Source organism: Scyliorhinus canicula, chromosome 14 (genome assembly GCF_902713615.1).
Source record: "Scyliorhinus canicula chromosome 14, sScyCan1.1, whole genome shotgun sequence".
NCBI classification, from domain to species: Eukaryota; Metazoa; Chordata; class Chondrichthyes; order Carcharhiniformes; family Scyliorhinidae; genus Scyliorhinus; species Scyliorhinus canicula.
Window position 1 is genome coordinate 84,223,876 of NC_052159.1, and position 18,457 is coordinate 84,242,332.

At 45.0% G+C, this 18,457-nt stretch overlaps 1 protein-coding gene across 22 annotated transcripts in view; it reads right to left on the reverse strand.

The window, feature by feature from the left end:
* Positions 1-18,457, reverse strand: part of picalma (phosphatidylinositol binding clathrin assembly protein a) — a 161,830-nt gene that overhangs the window by 83,153 nt on the left and 60,220 nt on the right. For all 22 annotated transcript variants that reach the window (XM_038818475.1, XM_038818477.1, XM_038818483.1 and 19 more), the window contains exons 7-9: positions 13,861-13,967; positions 13,719-13,760; positions 7,609-7,697 (exon numbers count right to left, since the gene is read on the reverse strand). In XM_038818475.1, the coding sequence (XP_038674403.1) occupies positions 7,609-7,697; positions 13,719-13,760; positions 13,861-13,967 (238 nt within the window). The remainder of the gene's footprint in view (positions 1-7,608; positions 7,698-13,718; positions 13,761-13,860; positions 13,968-18,457) is intronic.

An 18,457-nucleotide genomic window follows, 5' to 3' on the forward strand; every position in this document is an offset into this window, starting at 1 on the left:
GAACAGAGAGAGAGAGGGGAACAGAGAGAGAGAGGGGAACAGAGAGAGAGAGGGGAACAGAGAGAGAGAGGGGAACAGAGAGAGAGAGGGGAACAGAGAGAGAGAGGGGGAACAGAGAGAGAGAGGGGGAACAGAGAGAGAGAGGGGGGAACAGAGAGAGAGAGAGGGGGAACAGAGAGAGAGAGGGGGGGAACAGAGAGAGAGAGGGGGAACAGAGAGAGAGAGGGGAACAGAGAGAGAGAGGGGGAACAGAGAGAGAGAGGGGGAACAGAGAGAGAGAGGGGAACAGAGAGAGAGAGGGGGAACAGTCAGAGAGAGAGAGGGGAACAGAGTGACAGACACAGAGTGACAGACACAGAGTGACAGACACAGAGTGACAGACACAGAGTGACAGACACAGAGTGACAGACACAGAGTGACAGACACAGAGTGACAGACACAGAGTGACAGACACAGAGTGACAGAATTATTTACAATATATATTAATGACTTGGGTGTGGGAAGTGAATTACTATCACCAAGTAAAGAGTACAGTGGGTTTATAGATAGATTAGGTGAGGGGGCAAAATTTTGGTAGATGGAATATAATGCAGGAAAATGTGAAGTGGTTGGAGCATCAAGTATGATCAAGGCTGAGATAAACAGATTTTTTTAATCAATAAGGGAAACAAGGGTTATGGGGATAAGGCGGGAAAGTGGAGTGGAGAATCATCATATCAAATTATGATCTCATTGAATGGTGACAAACATGATTGGCTGGATGGCCTAATTCTGTGTCAATGACTTATGGTTTGGATGTTTTAATTACACTCTTACTACATATAGAGAGCTTGATTTAACGGAGATGTTAATGGGGATGAGAGAAGAACTAGCTAAGGTAGACTGGGAGCTAAGACTTTATGGTGGAACAGTTGAGGAACAGTGGAGAACCTTCCAAGCGATTTTTCACAGTGCTCAGCAAAGGTTTATACCAACAAAAAAGAAGGACGGTAGAAAGAGGGAAAATCGACCGTGGATATCTAATGAAATAAGGGAGAGTATCAAATTGAAGGAAAAAGCATATAAAGTGGCAAAGATTGCTGGGAGATTAGAGGACTGGGAAATCTTTAGGGGGCAACAGAAAGCTACTAAAAAAGCTATAAAGAAGAGTAAGGTAGAGTATGAGTAAACTTGCTCAGAATATAAAAACAAACAGTAAAAGTTTTTACAAATATATAAAACAAAAAATAGTGGCTAAGGTAAATATTGGTCCTTTAGAGGATGAGATGGGAGTTTTAATAATGGGAAAAGAAGAAATGGCTGAGGATCTGAACAGGTTTTTTGGGTCGGTCTTCACAGTGGAAGACACAAATAACATGCCAGCGACTGATAGAAATGAGGCTATGACAGGTGAGGACCTTGAGAGGATTGTTATCACTAAGGAGGTAGTGATGGGCAAGCTAATGGGGCTAAAGGTAGACAAGTCTCCTGGCCCTGATGGAATGCATCCCAGAGTGCTAAAAGAGATGGCTAGGGAAATTGCAGATGCACTAGTGATAATTTACCGAAATTCACTAGACTCTGGGGTGGTCCCGGTGGATTGGAAATTAGCAAACGTGACGCCACTGTTTAAAAAAGGAGGTAGGCAGAAAGCAGGAAATTATAGGCCAGTGAGCTTAACTTCAGTAGTAGGGAAGATGCTGGAATCTATCATCAAGGAAGAAATTGTGAGGCTTCTGGATAGAAATTGTCCCATTGGGCAGACGCAGCATGGGTTCGTAAAAGGCAGGTCATGCCTAACTAATTTAGTGGAATTTTTTGAGAACATTACCAGTGCAGTAGATAACGGGGAGCCGATGGATGTGGTATATCTGGATTTCCAGAAAGCCTTTGACAAGGTGCCACACAAAAGGTTGCTGCATAAGATAAAGATGCATGGCATTAAGGGTAAAGTAGTAGCATGGATAGAGGATTGGTTAATTAATAGAAAGCAGAGAGTTGGGATTAATGGGTGTTTCTCTGGTTGGCAATCAGTAGCTAGTGGTGTCCCTCAGGGATCCGTGTTGGGCCCACAATTGTTCACAATTTACATAGATGATTTGGAGTTGGGGACCAAGGGCAATGTGTCCAAGTTTGCAGATGACACTAAGACGAGTGGTAAAGCGAAAAGTGCAGAGGATACTGGAAGTCTGCAGAGGGATTTGGATAGGTTAAGTGAATGGGCTAGGGTCTGGCAGATGGAATACAATGTTGACAAATGTGAGGTTATCCATTTTGGTAGGAATAACAGCAAACGGGATTATTATTTAAACGATAAAATATTAAAGCATGCCGCTGTTCAGAGAGACTTGGGTGTGCTAGTGCATGAGTCACAGAAGGTTGGTTTACAAGTGCAACAGGTGATTAAGAAGGCAAATGGAATTTTGTCCTTCATTGCTAGAGGGATGGAGTTTAAGACTAGGGAGGTTATGTTGCAATTGTATAAGGTGTTAGTGAGGCCACACCTGGCGTATTGTGTTCAGTTTTGGTCTCCTTACTTGAGAAAGGACGTACTGGCGCTGGAGGGTGTGCAGAGGAGATTCACTAGGTTAATCCCAGAGCTGAAGGGGTTGGATTATGAGGAGAGGTTGAGTAGACTGGGACTGTACTCATTGGAATTTAGAAGGATGAGGGGGGATCTTATAGAAACATTTAAAATTATGAAGGGAACAGATAGGATAGATGCGGGCAGGTTGTTTCCACTGGCGGGTGACAGCAGAACTAGGGGACATAGCCTCAAAATAGGGGAAGTAGATTTAGGACTGAGTTTAGGAGGAACCTCTTCACCCAAAGGGTTGTGAATCTATGGAATTCCTTGCTCAGTGAAGCAGTTGAGGCTCCTTCATTACATGTTTTTAAGGTAAAGATAGATAGTTTTTTGAAGAATAAAGGGATTAAGGGTTATGGTGTTCGGGCCGCAAAGTGGAGCTGAGTCCACAAAAGATCAGCCATGATCTAATTGAATGGCGGAGCAGGCTCGAGGGGCCAGATGGCCTACTCCTGCTCCTAGTTCTTATGTTTCTAAGGATCATTTGTGACGGGATTTGCTGGGAGTCTCCTGCCGGTTCCTTCCCGACCGCTACCTAATGATATCTAGTCACATTTTTGGGCCCTGGGGAGTTTCTCACCGGTTCAGCCCACTTACAACTTTTTTCTTCGCTGTGGACCTGAACTCAGCGGTCAGGCCGTCATTGTGAAAGGATGCCGCTGTGAGCTTATGGTCCTAACTCCAAGTGAACACCTGGGCATTTCTCCTCTCTTTCCCCCCCCCTCCCCCCTCCCCCTCCCAAGTGAGGACACCCCATTATGGGGGTCCCTGGTCCCCCCCCACCCCCATATGCATTATAGCCCCCCCCCCTTCTAGATTCCCCCATCCATCATCCCTCCCCCAATCCCCCCCAGACGCTACACTGCACCCCCCTCACCCTCCTTTCATGGGCATGGCTCTCCTCAGGGTCCTGACCCTTGTCAGTGCCACCCGGGCACCCTTGCACTGCGACCCTGGCAACCAGGCAGTTCTCCTGGTTTGGCAGTGCCAAGGTGCCAGCCAGGCAGTGCCAAGGTACCCACATTTCAGAGGGAAGGCCAGCTGGCCACTCTTCCCTCTCCCTGGCCACCCAGGTGTTGTGTGGACCAGTACTGAACAGCATCCCGAGGAGGACAGTAGATACCGTGTAAGTAGGAGTCAAGTGGGTTTAAGGCTTACTTACGCGGACGCGGTTTGGGTCCGCCCATCGTGGGCGGGTTCCTAATCCCGACACCTCGCAGGACCTGGGTATATCCCACGAGACATTGTGGTTGCCAGGAATCCCGTGGGCGGCTTCACCCAGGACCTACCGCCATGTCACGCTCCCATTGGGGGGCAATGTGGCCGGTAGATCATGGCCAGAATGTCTGAATCTCCCAATTCTATTGCAAGACTTTAAAATTCAATCTGCGCGCAAAATGATACTGGTATATTTTCCTGTTCGTATATTCTGGGCCATTGCAAATAAATATTATGCAGTGCGTCAAATTAGGTTCACTGCATGACTGGGACAGAATATGTGTTTCTTTATTATGGGGACTAACCAGGTGGCATTTATCAATTAAGCCGCGGGAGACAGATAAATACCTTTTACGGCAAAAGGAGGTGTCACATTAGTTCGGCTAACATTTGGCTTCGGCAAACTCAGAGGTCCTGATGCATCAGTCTGCACACTTTGGAATTCTTGTTTTGGCAAAATTAAAATCCCCTTGCACACAATTACAAAGGGCATGTCAGTGATTGGACATTGATGCAGCATAAACCTCTGCAAATGCATAATTAGCCAGACAAGGAAATGTGACCAGAATGAAGGTGGCACATTAAGAGCAAAGATATAGGGCACATTTATGCCCCATTACTATCACTGCCAATCACTGGAGCACTAAAGTCCTTCAAAACCAAATAACATTTCAAACAATACAGTTTTGGTTTTCCTTGTATCTCTAGTTAATGCTGGGAGTCTGAAATAGGCATTTGATTGTGTAGTCATTATATTTCATGATATCAGCTCCCTACAGTAGGAATAATAAGAAGGCTGATCTACAGATCCATCTTGGCAGAGGACACCGAATACAACTACTTTTGTAAAATCCTCTGTGGTTATGGACCACTTTAGTTCCCAAATATTTCAATTCAAGGTGCACACCTTCTCTCTTTATACTTATTTTTTTTCATAGAATTTACAGTGCAGAAGGAGGCCATTCGGCCCATCGAGTCTGCACCGGCTCTTGGAAAGAGCACCCTACCCAAGGTCAACAGCTCCACCCAATCCCTATAACCCAGTAACCCCACCCAACACAAAGAGCAATTTTGGACACTACGGGCAATTTATCATGGCCAATCCACCTAATCTGCACATCTTTGGACTGTGGGAGGAAACCGGAGCACCCGGAGGAAACCCACGCACACACGGGGAGGATGTGCAGACTCCGCACAGAGTGACCCAAGCCGGAATCGAACCTGGGACCCTGGAGCTGTGAAGCAGTTGTGCTATCCACAAGGCTACCGTGCTGCCCACAATAATAAAAGGTTTTCTTGTTGGAATTCTAGACAAGATGTTATGAAAATGAATTGTGGGCTTCAATATTAGAGAAGCATGTTGTCTATCCAGAATAAAATCCATAAGAAAAGGTGAACAAATGACAAGGCAGAATGTTGGAGAAATTAATATCATTTGACACATGAATAGAAGTTAGACTTGTACATCTTACTATGTTTAATTTATGAATGTATCCCCAAATCCAATGCCAGTCAGCAAGCCCATCAACTCCATTGAACTTTTGAGGGAACTGAAGATGGTTTCGCCATTAAATTGTCTGATGAGACGAGGACAGTGGACATCATTTGCTTCTATTGATAAACCTCATCGAAATTCAGGTTTTGGGATGAGTTAGTGGAGATATATCTTCACTATGAGAAGTCTGATCCAAGGAAGAGTTTAGTGACACCGTAACTAAAAAAGGCACATTCCTCGCACATGTAGTTGAGGTGCGATGGCTGGCACTGCCAGTGACATTCCAAGCAACTGCCTGCAGCAAAAATGGTGGATAAAAACTTGGCCAGAGGAAATTACACCTTGAACTGGAAACTGCAAACAATCCTACATCTGCTATGCTGAAGAAAACATTTGCCATTTTTTTGTCTATTTTTATTATGTGCTGCTTTACACTCTTAACCCCTGGGAGTTTGTGATGTGACAATCTACAGGGCAGTTTCCACTGTATCTGACCGAAGATTGCAAGTAGGGGCAGTGAGGGCTTGGGAAAAAGGTGGCAAGTGAGTGGCAGTGAAGGTTTAGGCCAGCGGCGGAATAGATGGCAGAGGACCAGCCAATGGACACATACTAATGGCGAGTGGTGGCAGAAAATGAGTACATAAGAGGATGTAATGTGGACTGAGTGATATATATATATATATTGGGGTTTTGAGGAAGGGCCAGCACGGCGCTTCCCCTTCCCCTTCTCTCCTCCCTCCTCTTCTTCCCCCCCCCCCCCCCCCCCCCCCCCCCCGGCAGCAGCAGACCACCCACACCCATCTTCCACACCCGAAAAGAACCGACTCATTTTGGGCACTATCATGTGAGCTCTATGCACCATATTAAATTGGATAACACAGCCTAGCATACAACGAGGACACAATCACCCTCAACAGAGCTTCCCTCCGCACTCCAGCCCCAATTCTTCCTCCCACTTGCACCGGACTTCCTCTACAGGAACACAATCCCTCTTCCATCAGCTCTCCATACATGTCTGCAACTCTGCCCCGATCTCGCTGTTGAACGGAGACATGAAGTTGTTGGGGAAGTGCAGGCCTCGCAGATAGAGGATTACGTGCCGGGGGTGATAGTAGAGGAACAAACAGGGTTTGTGAAGGGGCCACAGCTGTCGGCAAATGTACCGAGGCTGCTTAATGTTATTATGATGTTCTGGTGTGGAAGTGGTTGGGTTTGTGCAGGGGTTTGTGCATTGGGATCGGCTGCTGTACAAGGCCTCTAAGGTGAGTGTTTGGATGAACAAGGTTAGTTTGGATTACTTTGGCTTATACCGGGGGATGAGGCAGGGGTGCCCGCTCACCCCGCTGCTCTTTGCCCTAGCAATATTGGCAATTGGGGGGGGGGGGGGGGGGGGGGGCTGCACAAGTTCAACTTTCCGCAGCTAGTGAAGGGAATACAGGTGGATCTCAAGAGGTGGGATGCAATGACATGGTCTTTGGTGAGGCAGGTGCAAACGGTGAAGATGACGGTGCTGCCGAAGGTTCTGTTTGTATTCCAGCACCCATTCCATTCTCGTTGGTTCAGTATTCCATGAGTCCAGTGGTGATATCAAGAGGATTTGGAACCAATGTTGACGGCACTTTGGATTGGAAGGCATGTTGTGGTGGGTGCCGATTCGCGACAATCATAGGTTTGCACCAGCGGGCTTGGATGAGAGGTTCAGAGGGTGTCAGCAGGTGGGGATAGAGTACTTTAGGGATTTGTTTGTGGGAGAAAGGTTTGGAAACTTGGAAGAGCTTGAGCAGACGTACCAGTTACCAAAGGAAAATAGGTTCAGATATCTGCAGGTTAGGGACTTCATTAGGGAGGAGGTGCCGACCTTTCCGGCACCACCGCCACCAGTGCTGCAGGATAATAATAATAATAATAATTGCCGCCACTGGAAGATGAAAGCAAAAGGACTTCACAGATCCAGTGTGGCTCAAGTCTCTGCCATGGATGGTGAAGGAGGACAAACTAGGGGTGAAGAGACATGTTGGGAAATTGATACGCAATATGGTAGGACTGAATAGACTAATTCTTATTTAGAGGATCATCAGAATATGCAATTAAAAAGAGCTGTCAACTTGGAAAGAATCTTTGAACTTCCATCTTATATAATTGAGACTTCCCTCATACACAACCTCAACATTTACATCTAGTCATTTAAAGAGAAGGGTCCCTTTCTGCATTATTCAACCATGGTTCTTAGATAGGCATCCTAGGAGGAGAAATTATGGATCCTGTTATTCAGTGACTTTTCTTTCACATCCATTGTAATGACAATTTATAAAGCATACATGCAAATTACCTGCTAGCAGCTGTTGAAGAGTCTTTAACTTTCTTGCCTTCCAATGAAGCCAGATGCTGTTCTAATGCATCAAGAAGGCTACTTGGTGCCTATGATATTAAAACAAATGTCAGCTACAGGATCAAGCAGACAGTTAACAATTTTTTAATAAGATGCAGCTGATCTTTAAATCCTCAATTATGGGATGAAGGGATTGTTTTGAGAAAAAGTTAAGCAAATCGGGCCAATGCTCTTAGAAGAACAAAAGGTGATCTTATAGAAAAACCACACAAATTGAAGGAACCTTCACCGAGTTAGTGCCGAGAGGCTATTTTCCCTCTTGGGGAATCTGGAACTAGGGACACATTTTCAGAATAAGATTTCACATTTAAGACAGAGATGAGGAGAAATTTCTTCTCTCAGAGGATCATTAATATTTGAAATTCTCTTCCAGAGAACAGTGGATCATTAAATATATTGAAGGTTGAGTTAGAATGATTTTCAATCTATAAAAGGAGTCAAGGGTTGTGAGGAGCTACCAAGAATCAGAGTTAAAACAAGATCAAATCAACCACAATTTGATTATACGGCAAAAGAAGCTTGAGGGTTGAATGACCTACTTTTGCTCCTATTTATTATGTTCTTCTTCCAAGGATTTGGACATAAGGATAAACCGAGTAATGTCCAAATTTACAACCAATACTAAAAGAGGGCAGTTTCGCCAACACTTCGGATTGGGGGCAGGGTCAAGGGAAATGCCGATTCCGGGGAACCACAGTTTTGAGCCAGGGAAGTGGGATGGAAATTTTTGGAAATGGGAGAAGGGGATTAAGACACTAAAAGATTTGTTTCTTAGGGGTCGGTTTGCAGGATTGAAGGAGCTTGGAGCAAAGTATGGGCTGGAGCAGGGAGAAATGTTTAGATACGTGCAGGTTCGAGATTTTACCAGAAAGGAGATACAGAGCTTCCCGGTGGAGCCGGCCTCTACATTGCTGGAGGAGGTGCTGACGACAGGGGGACTGGAGAAGGCGGTAGTGTTGGCGGTTTACGGAGCTATTTTGGAAGAGGAGAAGGCACCACTGGAAGGGATCAAAGCGAAGTGGGAGGAAGAGTTGGAAGAGGATATGGAGGAGGGGTTCTGGTGTGAGATGCTCTGGAGAGTGAACGCCTCCACCTTGTGCGCGAGGTTGGGGCTGATACAGCTGAAGGTGGTAAACAGAGCACACCTCACAAGGGCGAGGATCAGCCGATTCTTTGAAGGAGTAGAAGATGTGTGTGAACATTGCGGGTGGGCCCCCGCTAATCACATTCATATGTTTTGGTCCTGTCCAAAGCTAGAGGATTACTGGAAGGAGGTTTTAGGGTAATTTCTAAAGTGGTGCACATGAAATTGGACCCGGGCCCCCAGGAGGCCATATTCGGGGTGTCGGACCAGCCAGGGTTGGAAACGGGTGGGTAGGCAGATGTTGTAGCCTTCGCCTCGCTGATCGCCTGAAGGCGGATCCCGATGGGTTGGAGAGCAACCTCTCCATCCTGTGCCCTGGCGTGGCAAGGGGACTTGTTGGAATTCTTGACTCTTGAGAAGGTTAAGTTTGAACTGAGGGGAAGGATGGAGGGGTTCTACAATTCATGGGCATTATTCATCATGCACTTTCAAGAACTGGATAACACCGAACATTAGTTTGGGGGGGGGGGGGGCTTGTGAAGTAATGGGTTAAGAGACATTCCAATTAGTTGTCTCATTTATGTTAAGCATCCAATAATTGGCACTGATATGTAAAGGGGCTTCAGGTGGCCCTTGTCAGGTGATGTGATGTTAGAGTTTTGTGCAAAGTCTGTTGAAGTAAATTAAAGGTGTTTGTGGAAACATAGCAGTACCTTTGACTCTTTATACTACAACAGCTAAACGTCGAACAGGGCTGTTTGTGTTAATGGTGACTATGGGCGATTCCCGATTCGTTTTTGTCATTTGTTTATATGAACATGCGGGCTAATGTTTGGGGTTTGGTGGGAGGATGGGATCATTGTTATTGATATGGGGATTGACATATTTGTTACTGATTATTGTTTATTGTTGGTGGGTGTAAATTTGGGATAAAGTGTGAAAAAGGGGGACAATAAAAATATTTAAATAAAAATACTAAAAGAGGAGGCATACTGAAGAACAAAACACTAACGGAAGTATGGATAAAACGATGGAATTAATTTTTAAAAATGGCAGATAAAATATATCCATCAAACTGATCAAAAATTAATACACATTTTAACCCAAACTTTGGGAGGATTTCAAAAGCCTCCAATAGTTACAAAAAGAATATATTTCATATCAAAGGGCCTAAATCATCAGACTCTGAAGAAATCCTCCAGAATAATTGGCAGGCTATTAAAATGGTCACATTCGCCAAGCGCATATGTGAGAAATGCAACTCTCTAACCACTTATTTTAAAGTTACAAAGGCTGACTGATTGCAAGTGTAATTTTTTGCTACATTTCTGTGGCCAGACATAGAAGCATCCGTCTTCACCAATCCTCAGTATTTCCACACCTCACTGCTATATATTAAAGGTTTTAAACTGCAGTTCAGATACTGGTACCTCTGTTCCACTGCTCAACGGGCAGGGTTTTCCGCCCAGCCACTCAAGAGTCTTGGAAGCCCTACAGTGCAGAAGGAGGCCATTCGGCTCATCAAGCCCGCCGAAAGAGCACTTGCAAACTCCTTTGAGCTTCTTGCAAATCTGTCTTGATGTGTGTGAGGCAAAAAGCCTGCAGTAGAGTGTCTCTTTTTTCAGTAGCACTCTAAGCTCTGTATAAGCAAGCAACTGCTTGCTTAAGAAATTCAGAAAAGGATATAATTCCTACTTTGGGCATAATTGGCGATAGCCCCTTTACCCCATGCAAAAAGTGGCACGGAAACTCTTGAATACTGAATGCTTCAAATGCGTACAATAGAAAAAACATTTTTTGATTGTTTTATGGACATACTCTATTATGCATTCAATTTAGATAAATTGGCAATGTTTGATTAATACAACCCAAAATCGGTATATCACAGAGAAAATTCCAAAATCACAATGTCAATCCATCACCTTTGCGCATTCTGTTTTTTCTAGTTATATTAGCAGGCACTTCCTTATTAAATTAAACACAATTATTCAAAGTATATCTATTAGTTGGGTTTGCACTGCTGCCTCACACCGCAGAGGACCCGGGTTCAATCCCAGCCCTGGGTCACTGTCAGTGTGAAGTTTGCACATTCTCGCCACGTTTGCGTGGGTCTCACTCCCACACCCAAAGACGTGCTGGTAGGTGAATTGGCCATGCTAATTTGCCCCTTAATTGGGGAAAAAAAGAATTGGGTACTCTAAATTTATTTTGAAGAAATTGTATCTCTTGGTCCTCGTTTCCAAAATAACCAGCTTAATTTTTGGAATCTCAACAAAGGTCTGAAAATTAGTGCAATTAGCAGCAATAGTGATACATTCAGCCTAGGAAAGTTTTTTTGGGGACGCCAGTGACAATTTTAGGAATGGACTTCCAGTGGCGGCCACACAGGGCAGTTCCTGCTTAAAGATGTAGAAAAGGGCTCTTCTTACCCGAAATTGGGAGCAACTTTGACAGAAAGGTGTAGTTGAAGCTCGGAGGAATAGTTCCCCCCTGGAGTAGTATGTCCACCAGTTACCAAACCCGGTGGAAGAAGGTGAAAGACCTGGCCACGGAGCTGGAAGGGACCTGGCTGAGGGTGAAGGGCTTGTGCAAGTCGGAAAACTCCAGATGGAGCAGTTGATGGCCTGCATCAAGGAAGAGTTCTGCCAACAGTGGAAGGAGATGCAGGAGGATTGCTCAAAGGCCATTGAATGGGCTGTGGCACCCCAGAAGACCTCGATGGAGAGGGTGGAGAAATGTTTTGGGCGCAGAGGTCGCAGGTGGAGAAACGGCATGCGGTGTTCAACAAGGCCAAGGCGGTGCTACATCAGCGGAAGATCAGGTTTGGGGTGCTCTACCAGGCGAACCTATGGGTGACAAATAAAGACCGGGAATATAGGAAGGGCAACACGAAGAGGCGGGGCAGCATGGTCAGGGGTGGAGAAATGGGCCAGGTATAGAGTAGACCCAACAGGATTAGAGCCAAAAGGGGAGGATGATAGGCGGTAGAGAGGAATGGAGGTGCAATATCAGCGTATGGCTGATAACATAGAACGTGCAAGGGCTCAATGGACTCAATGGATCTTGGATTTTTGCGCACCTCAGGAGCTTGAACAGAAGACACACCTCTGCGTGAAGGACCAGGTTAGCTTAAGGAAGGGGTGGGTCGGCAGGTTTTCCACTTGGGGTTTGATGCAAAGTCGCGGGGAGTGCTAATCTTGGCGAGTAAGAAAACAGGGCTTGTGAGCGCAAAGGAAGTGATGGACCCGGGTGGGAGATATGTGACCACGAGTGGGGTATTAGAAAGGACGCCGATGATGTTAGTGAATGTGTATGCACCAAATTGAGGTGATGTGGTTTTATGAGGGGGTTGCTGGCAGCGATCCTGGACTTGGCCACGCACTAGTTGATCATGGGAGGAGCTTTTAACTGTATCCGAGAGCGGAGGGTGGATAGGTCGAGCCCCAGGTCGATGAGTAGAGTACAAATGGCAAAGGAGCTAGGTGGGCTTATGGAAAAGATGGATATGGTGGACCGGTGGCATTTCAAGAACAGAGGCTGGGTTGGAGGCTCAATTCGGGGTTGCTGGCAGACAGAGGCTTTAGTGACAAAGTGCAGACTGCGATTAAAGATTATGTGGAATTGAACCAAACGGGGAGGTGTCGGCGGCCACCTTTTGGGAAGCGCTAAAAGCGGTGGTCCAAGGGAAGATTCTCTGGTTCAAGACTCATTTGGATAGAAAAAGGAAGGAGGAATGTGAATGGTTAATGAATGAGATAGTGGAGGTAGATAGGGAGTACTCAAGGTGCCCACCATGGAGGGATTGGTGAGGAGGAAATAATTACAGGAGCAATTTGATAGGCTGACAACGGGGAGGGCGGTAGGACGGCTGCATAGGCAGGCCATGTCCAGGGAGGCGCCAGAGAAGCCCCTGGGGGTGAGGGTGGTACTGGAAAGTATAAGGGGTATGAAGTCAGGGAAGGCTCCGGAGCCCGATGGCTATTCGGTGGAATTTTATAAGGAGTTCGCAACCGACATGGCGCCACAGCTACTGAGGACACTTAGCGAGGTGTTGAAGAAGGGGGAGCTGCCGGAGACGATGACAAGCAACGATCACGTTAATACTGGAATAAGGGGAAGGACCCGGCGGAATGTTGGATGTATAGGCTCATATAGTTGTTAAATACGGACGTGAAAGTGCTGGCTAAGTCATTGGCGGGTAGGATAGAAGGTTGTGTCCTGGGGATGGTTGTGGAGGACCAAACATGCTTCATAAAAGGGCAGGCAGCTCTCGAGCAATACGAGGAGGCTGTTAAATGTTATCATGACCCTATCAGGAGCCCAGGTACCAGAGGCAGTGATGTCCATGGATGCGGAGAAAGCATACAACTATGTGGAGTGGCGGTACCTGTTTGAGGTCGTGGGAAAGTTTGGGTTGGAGACCAAGGTTCGTGGCATGGGTGCGCTTGTTTTATGTTGCACCGAGGGGGGGGGGGGGGGGGGGGGGGGAAGTGTGCGGGCCAATGGCATGGGCTCACAGAACTTCGAATTACATAGGGGAACAAGCCACTGTCACCGCTGCTGTTTGTGCTGGCTATAGAGCCTCTGGCAATGGCTCTTAGGGGGTCAGCATAGTGGCAAGGGATTAGGAGGGGACGGAGGGAGCATCGGTTGTCGCCCTATACTAAATGAAGGGAAAAGCGAAGTGTGCTGTTTTTAGCACAAGATTTTTTTAAATAGGGCAAAGGATCACAGAAACTTGAATTGCAGCGAATACAATTGCACTGGTTATGCTAATTTGAGGAATTATGCTGAGAAAACAGCATATCAGAGTCAAAACACAAGGCCAAGTGTTTATTTTCACAATCTGAGAGGCAGGAAGAATTTTATGTACTATGTGACTAGTTCAACTATATCGCACCATGTTAACCTGTCCAAGTTTACTGAACAGCTAAATAATAAAGCACTAATAAAAAGAGGTGCCTACCTGAGAAAGGTCTGGTATGTCTCCCCTATCAATTCCAACTTGCTGTGTTCAACAAAGAATACAATAGTTGTAACAAATAATTTGCACAGTTACGAATTCTTTCAAAAAAAAATACAAATGGGCAGTTCAAGAGAAAGCTTACTTCTGCAACTTTCAGGAATTCTGAAATTCGTGTCATTCTAGTAAGGAACTTCTTGTATATATCAAGAGCCTCCTTGCACTGGTTTTTCTTCATATCAAAGTATTTCTCTAGCAGGCAAAGATCAAATATATCCACAAATTAACTGCACATTCAGTACAAACTGATCCTTCTATATAGATGCCGACCAATCACACTGAAATCAGTAAACTTAAAAACAATATTACTTCAAATTTTCTTGCATATGAAACTACATATGCAAAACAATGCAATGCATTCATAACTATAATCAGCATGTTGTTTATGTCTCCAAACATGATGGAAACAAAATTCTTAAATATACTTTGCCTCTTAACTTCCAACGGCACCCTTAACAAAAAATTGGCATTAAAATCAGACATGTGATAGAATCAGACCCAGTTTCTACGAACATAAGCAAAATGCTGGAAATTCAGGACATGAAACTCAATGCTGATGCAGTCATTTGGAGGAAAAGAATGTGCTGAATCAGAGAAATGCACAGCTACAAAGTGCTTTCAAAAAGAAAACAACGCTGTGGACATTAGATAACAAAGCCAACAGAATTGCTGCCCCTTTCATTTTCTTGCCAAATGATTTCCATTCTTCTCTTGGAGGGACTAGATTTTGCTGGGAAATAATTTCAGGCATTGCAGTCCCAATCTTTACCGAATAGCCTTTATATACATGCAAGCCAGCACTGATTGTCAGACGGCTCATAATATTGGAGTAGTGACGAGTTCAATGGGTTTCAAAGCTGTCCAGCCCTGGAAAACTGACTGGGCGGTATTTAATTGAGGTGATGGGGGTCTCGTCAAGAACCCGGTGTCGCCTTTCATGGTTAGCTGCCATTCAAGTATGAACTGGAAAGTGGCAGTCCTTCCCCAGGATAAAGGGATCCCCAGTGCAAAGTCCCAGGAGAGGGTGGTAACTCTACAGAACAGAAGCATCACTGGAGAGGCAGTGGCCGCAGCTGGTACATAGAATCCCTATAGATTTGATTTATTATTGTCACATGTATTAGTATACAGTGAAAAGTATTGTTTCTTGCACCATAGTGCAGAAGGAGGCCGTTCAACCCATCGAGTCCGCACCGGCCCTCTGAAAGCTCACCCCATCTCAGGCCCAATTCTCCACCCTAGCCCCTAACCCACTTGGGGCAATTTACCATGACCAATCTACCTCATCTGCACATCTTTGGACCGTGGGAGGAAACCAGAGCACACAGAGGAAACCCATGCAGACACAGGGAGAAAGTGCAAACTGCATACAGTCACCAGAGGTCGGCATTGAACCCAGGTTTCTGGTGTTGTGATGCAACAGTGCAAACCACTGTGCAGCCTATACGCACTGGTTTACTTTGTATTCATGGTGGAAACACAATTTGAATATGCAACAGTTAATGATTCTTTTATAAACATGCATATACAATTAAATTTTTATACAAATTATTTCTACCCATCTTGCGTTGTTTTTTAATTCATTGGACATGGGCATTGCTGGCTGAGCTAGCATTTATTGCCTATCCCTAATTGCCCTTGAACCAGTGGCTTGCTCGAGTCAACCACATTGCTAGAGTCCGGATAAGGATGGCAAATTTCCTTCCCAAAAAGACATTAGTGAACAAGTTATTGCTTTTATTTTAAACTGACAATGGTCATTTTGACGACAGATTTTTATTAAATTTTAATTCCACCATCTGCTGTGGTAGGATTCAAACTCAGGTCCCCAGAGCATTACACTGGATCTCTGGATTACTAGTCCAGTGATAATACCATTATGCCACTGCCTCCCCAAGGTATCAGCTGGTGTGAGATCAACATTTTGAAGTCACACAATGTGATATAATGCATTTCTAGCCTTTGTGAATAGTTTTTGAGCAGGTTACATCATGGGCCGTACAGTGGGCAGCACAGTGGTTAGCATTGCTGCCCCACAGTGCCAGAGATCCGGGTTCGATTCCCACCTTGGGTGACTGGCTGTGTGGAGTCTGCACTTTCTCCCAGTATCTGCGTGTGTTTCCTCTGGGTGCTCAGTTTTCTTCCTACTGTCCAAAGCTGTGGTTAGATGGATTGGACATGCTAAATTGTCCCTTCATGTCCAAATGGTTATGTGCGGTTATGGTGATAGGGCAGAGGCGTGGGCCTAGGTAGGGTGCTCTTTCAGTGCAGACCGGATGGGCTGAATGGCCTCCTCCCACACTGTAGGGATTCTATGATTTCTGCCAAGATGAAAATAAACTACATCTTAATAATCAGAGGTGAAGAACTGTCTATTTTTCCCTGTAATGATGGACATACGAGTTTATTAGTTCTTAGAAATTTCAGTGGAAGGGAATACAAACTCAACACAAAATTTGCAAAACAAAATCTCCTCAGATGACACCATTACTTTTCGAATTCTGGTGATTTTGTATTTCATCAGTTGCTATTTGGATTGATAGCAAGAGTATTAACAAGAAGCAGCAACCAAAGAAACCAATCAATTACATCACAGACCTCTTCCTTGATAGAAATTCTAAAACTAATATAACAAAAATCGATCCACTCAGTGAAATGATGTGAGTCATCTGATGGGTAATTGAATTTATCTGATGAACCTCTCCAGGGTTCGACCTTGGAATATGAACATTGCTAGCAAGGCAAGCATTGATAGTCCAACCTTTATTGCCCTCGAGAAGCTAGTGAGCAGCCTTCTTGAATCATTGCAGTCCACATGGTGTAGGGTACACTCAGTACTGTTAGAGGGAGTCCAGAATTTTGATTTAGCAGCAGTGAAAGAATGATAATATATTTCCAAATCAGGATGATGCATGAGAGAAGGGAACTTGTATGTGACGCTCCGATGCATCTGCTGCCCTTGTACATCTAGGTGGTAGAAGTCTCGGGTTTGGAAAGTGCTGTCAATGTAACCTTGGTGTGTTGCTGCAATCATCGTGCAGATGTTACACACTACTTGCATTGGTGGTGGAGGGAATAAATGTTCAAGGTGATAGATGAGTTGCTAATGAAGTAGACAACTCAGTCTTGAATGGTGTTGAACTTCTTTAAAATGTTGTTGGTGTTAGAATTGAGGAGGTTTTAAAGATCATGTTTTAGGACTCAAGTTATTTATTTAATCGCACACGACCAAAGCACTCCTTTTAACAGAACTGTGGGTGTACCTGAATCAAAAGGTACTGCAGCAGTCCAATAAGGTGGCTCACCACCACCACCTTCCCATGGGCAATTCGGAATGGGCCTAGTCAGCAAAACCCAAATCCCATGAATGACCATTCATGACATCAGATGATCTGACCCATTCTTATGAGATCACTTAGCGCTCACTTTCGCTTGCATCCGACTTCCATTGTTATGAACACATATTGTCCTGTGGTGTAGCTTCACCAAGTTGGCACCTCATTTTTAGCAATGCCTAGTGCTGCGCCTGGCTTGTTCTTCTACACTCATTTGCTAATTGACCCCTAGCTTGATGGTAATGATAGATTGAGGGATGTCATACGGTGAGATTGCAGATTCTGGTTGAATGCAATTCTGCTGCTGCTGATGGTAGTGCTTCATTGATATCAAATTTTGAGCTGCTAGATCTGTTCGGAGTCTATTCCATTTGGCATGTTGGTAGTGCCATACATTAAAGACTGGCTTAACCAGAACTTCAATAATGGAGGTCATCAGCTGTTGCTCGGATAGGAAATTTTGGAAAACATGTCACTTTACATCATTCAGCACAGTACTTAAGACGACGAGTGCCATACAACATGGAGGATATTTTCATAATTGGGCTGCGTGTCTACAAGATGATAACTCCTGTCAATGCTGTCATGGACAGATGCATCCTGCACTCCAGTTAGATTTGCGAAGTTAAGGTTTCCCCTCGTGTTGTTTCACTCACTTCCTGCTGTAGGCCCAATCTGGCAAATATTTCCTTTAGGACTCACCCTGCACGGTTAATAGTGATGCTACCAAGTCACTTTTGGGTACATTCTGTGCCTTTGCAGCTCTCAAGTGCTTCTTTCAAGTGGTGTTGAATATGGAAGCACAGGATCTGGAGGCAATGTTCAGGACTCCCCTAGATCACTTCCTCATTACTGCAATACACATCCTCCTACATCTCCGGCCAGATTCTCAAGACTTCACAGGGTTAGTTCCGGTGGTGCCCTGACTCATCTCCACAAGCAGGTGCAGAGCTCATTTTGAGGTTGAAAACAAACTAACTGCACTGTTTGTTCAATGGGAGTCTCTGCCACCTGAATATTTGTATAGATTTTACATTATTTGTTTCTAGTTCCTCACCTCCATCCTAGTCTAAATGGTATGTACGAGGTTCCACTGGTTTCCGTCCCAATGATAAAGGCTTTTTGGTTCATTCTGATATTTCTGTGAACCATCTCAATTCTATAAGATCACAGTGTGGAGCTCTTTCTATTACAATGCCTTCTTTCTGATAATGTCCCGCACTCTCTCCATGGGCTGTAACATTTTCAAGTCTCATTCTCAGTGCCTGAAATTGAAATTACAAGCTAGGCTGTCTGTTGCTCCTCCTACTTTCCAACCCTCTCGTAAGTTGCTGTAGGATGCTGTGT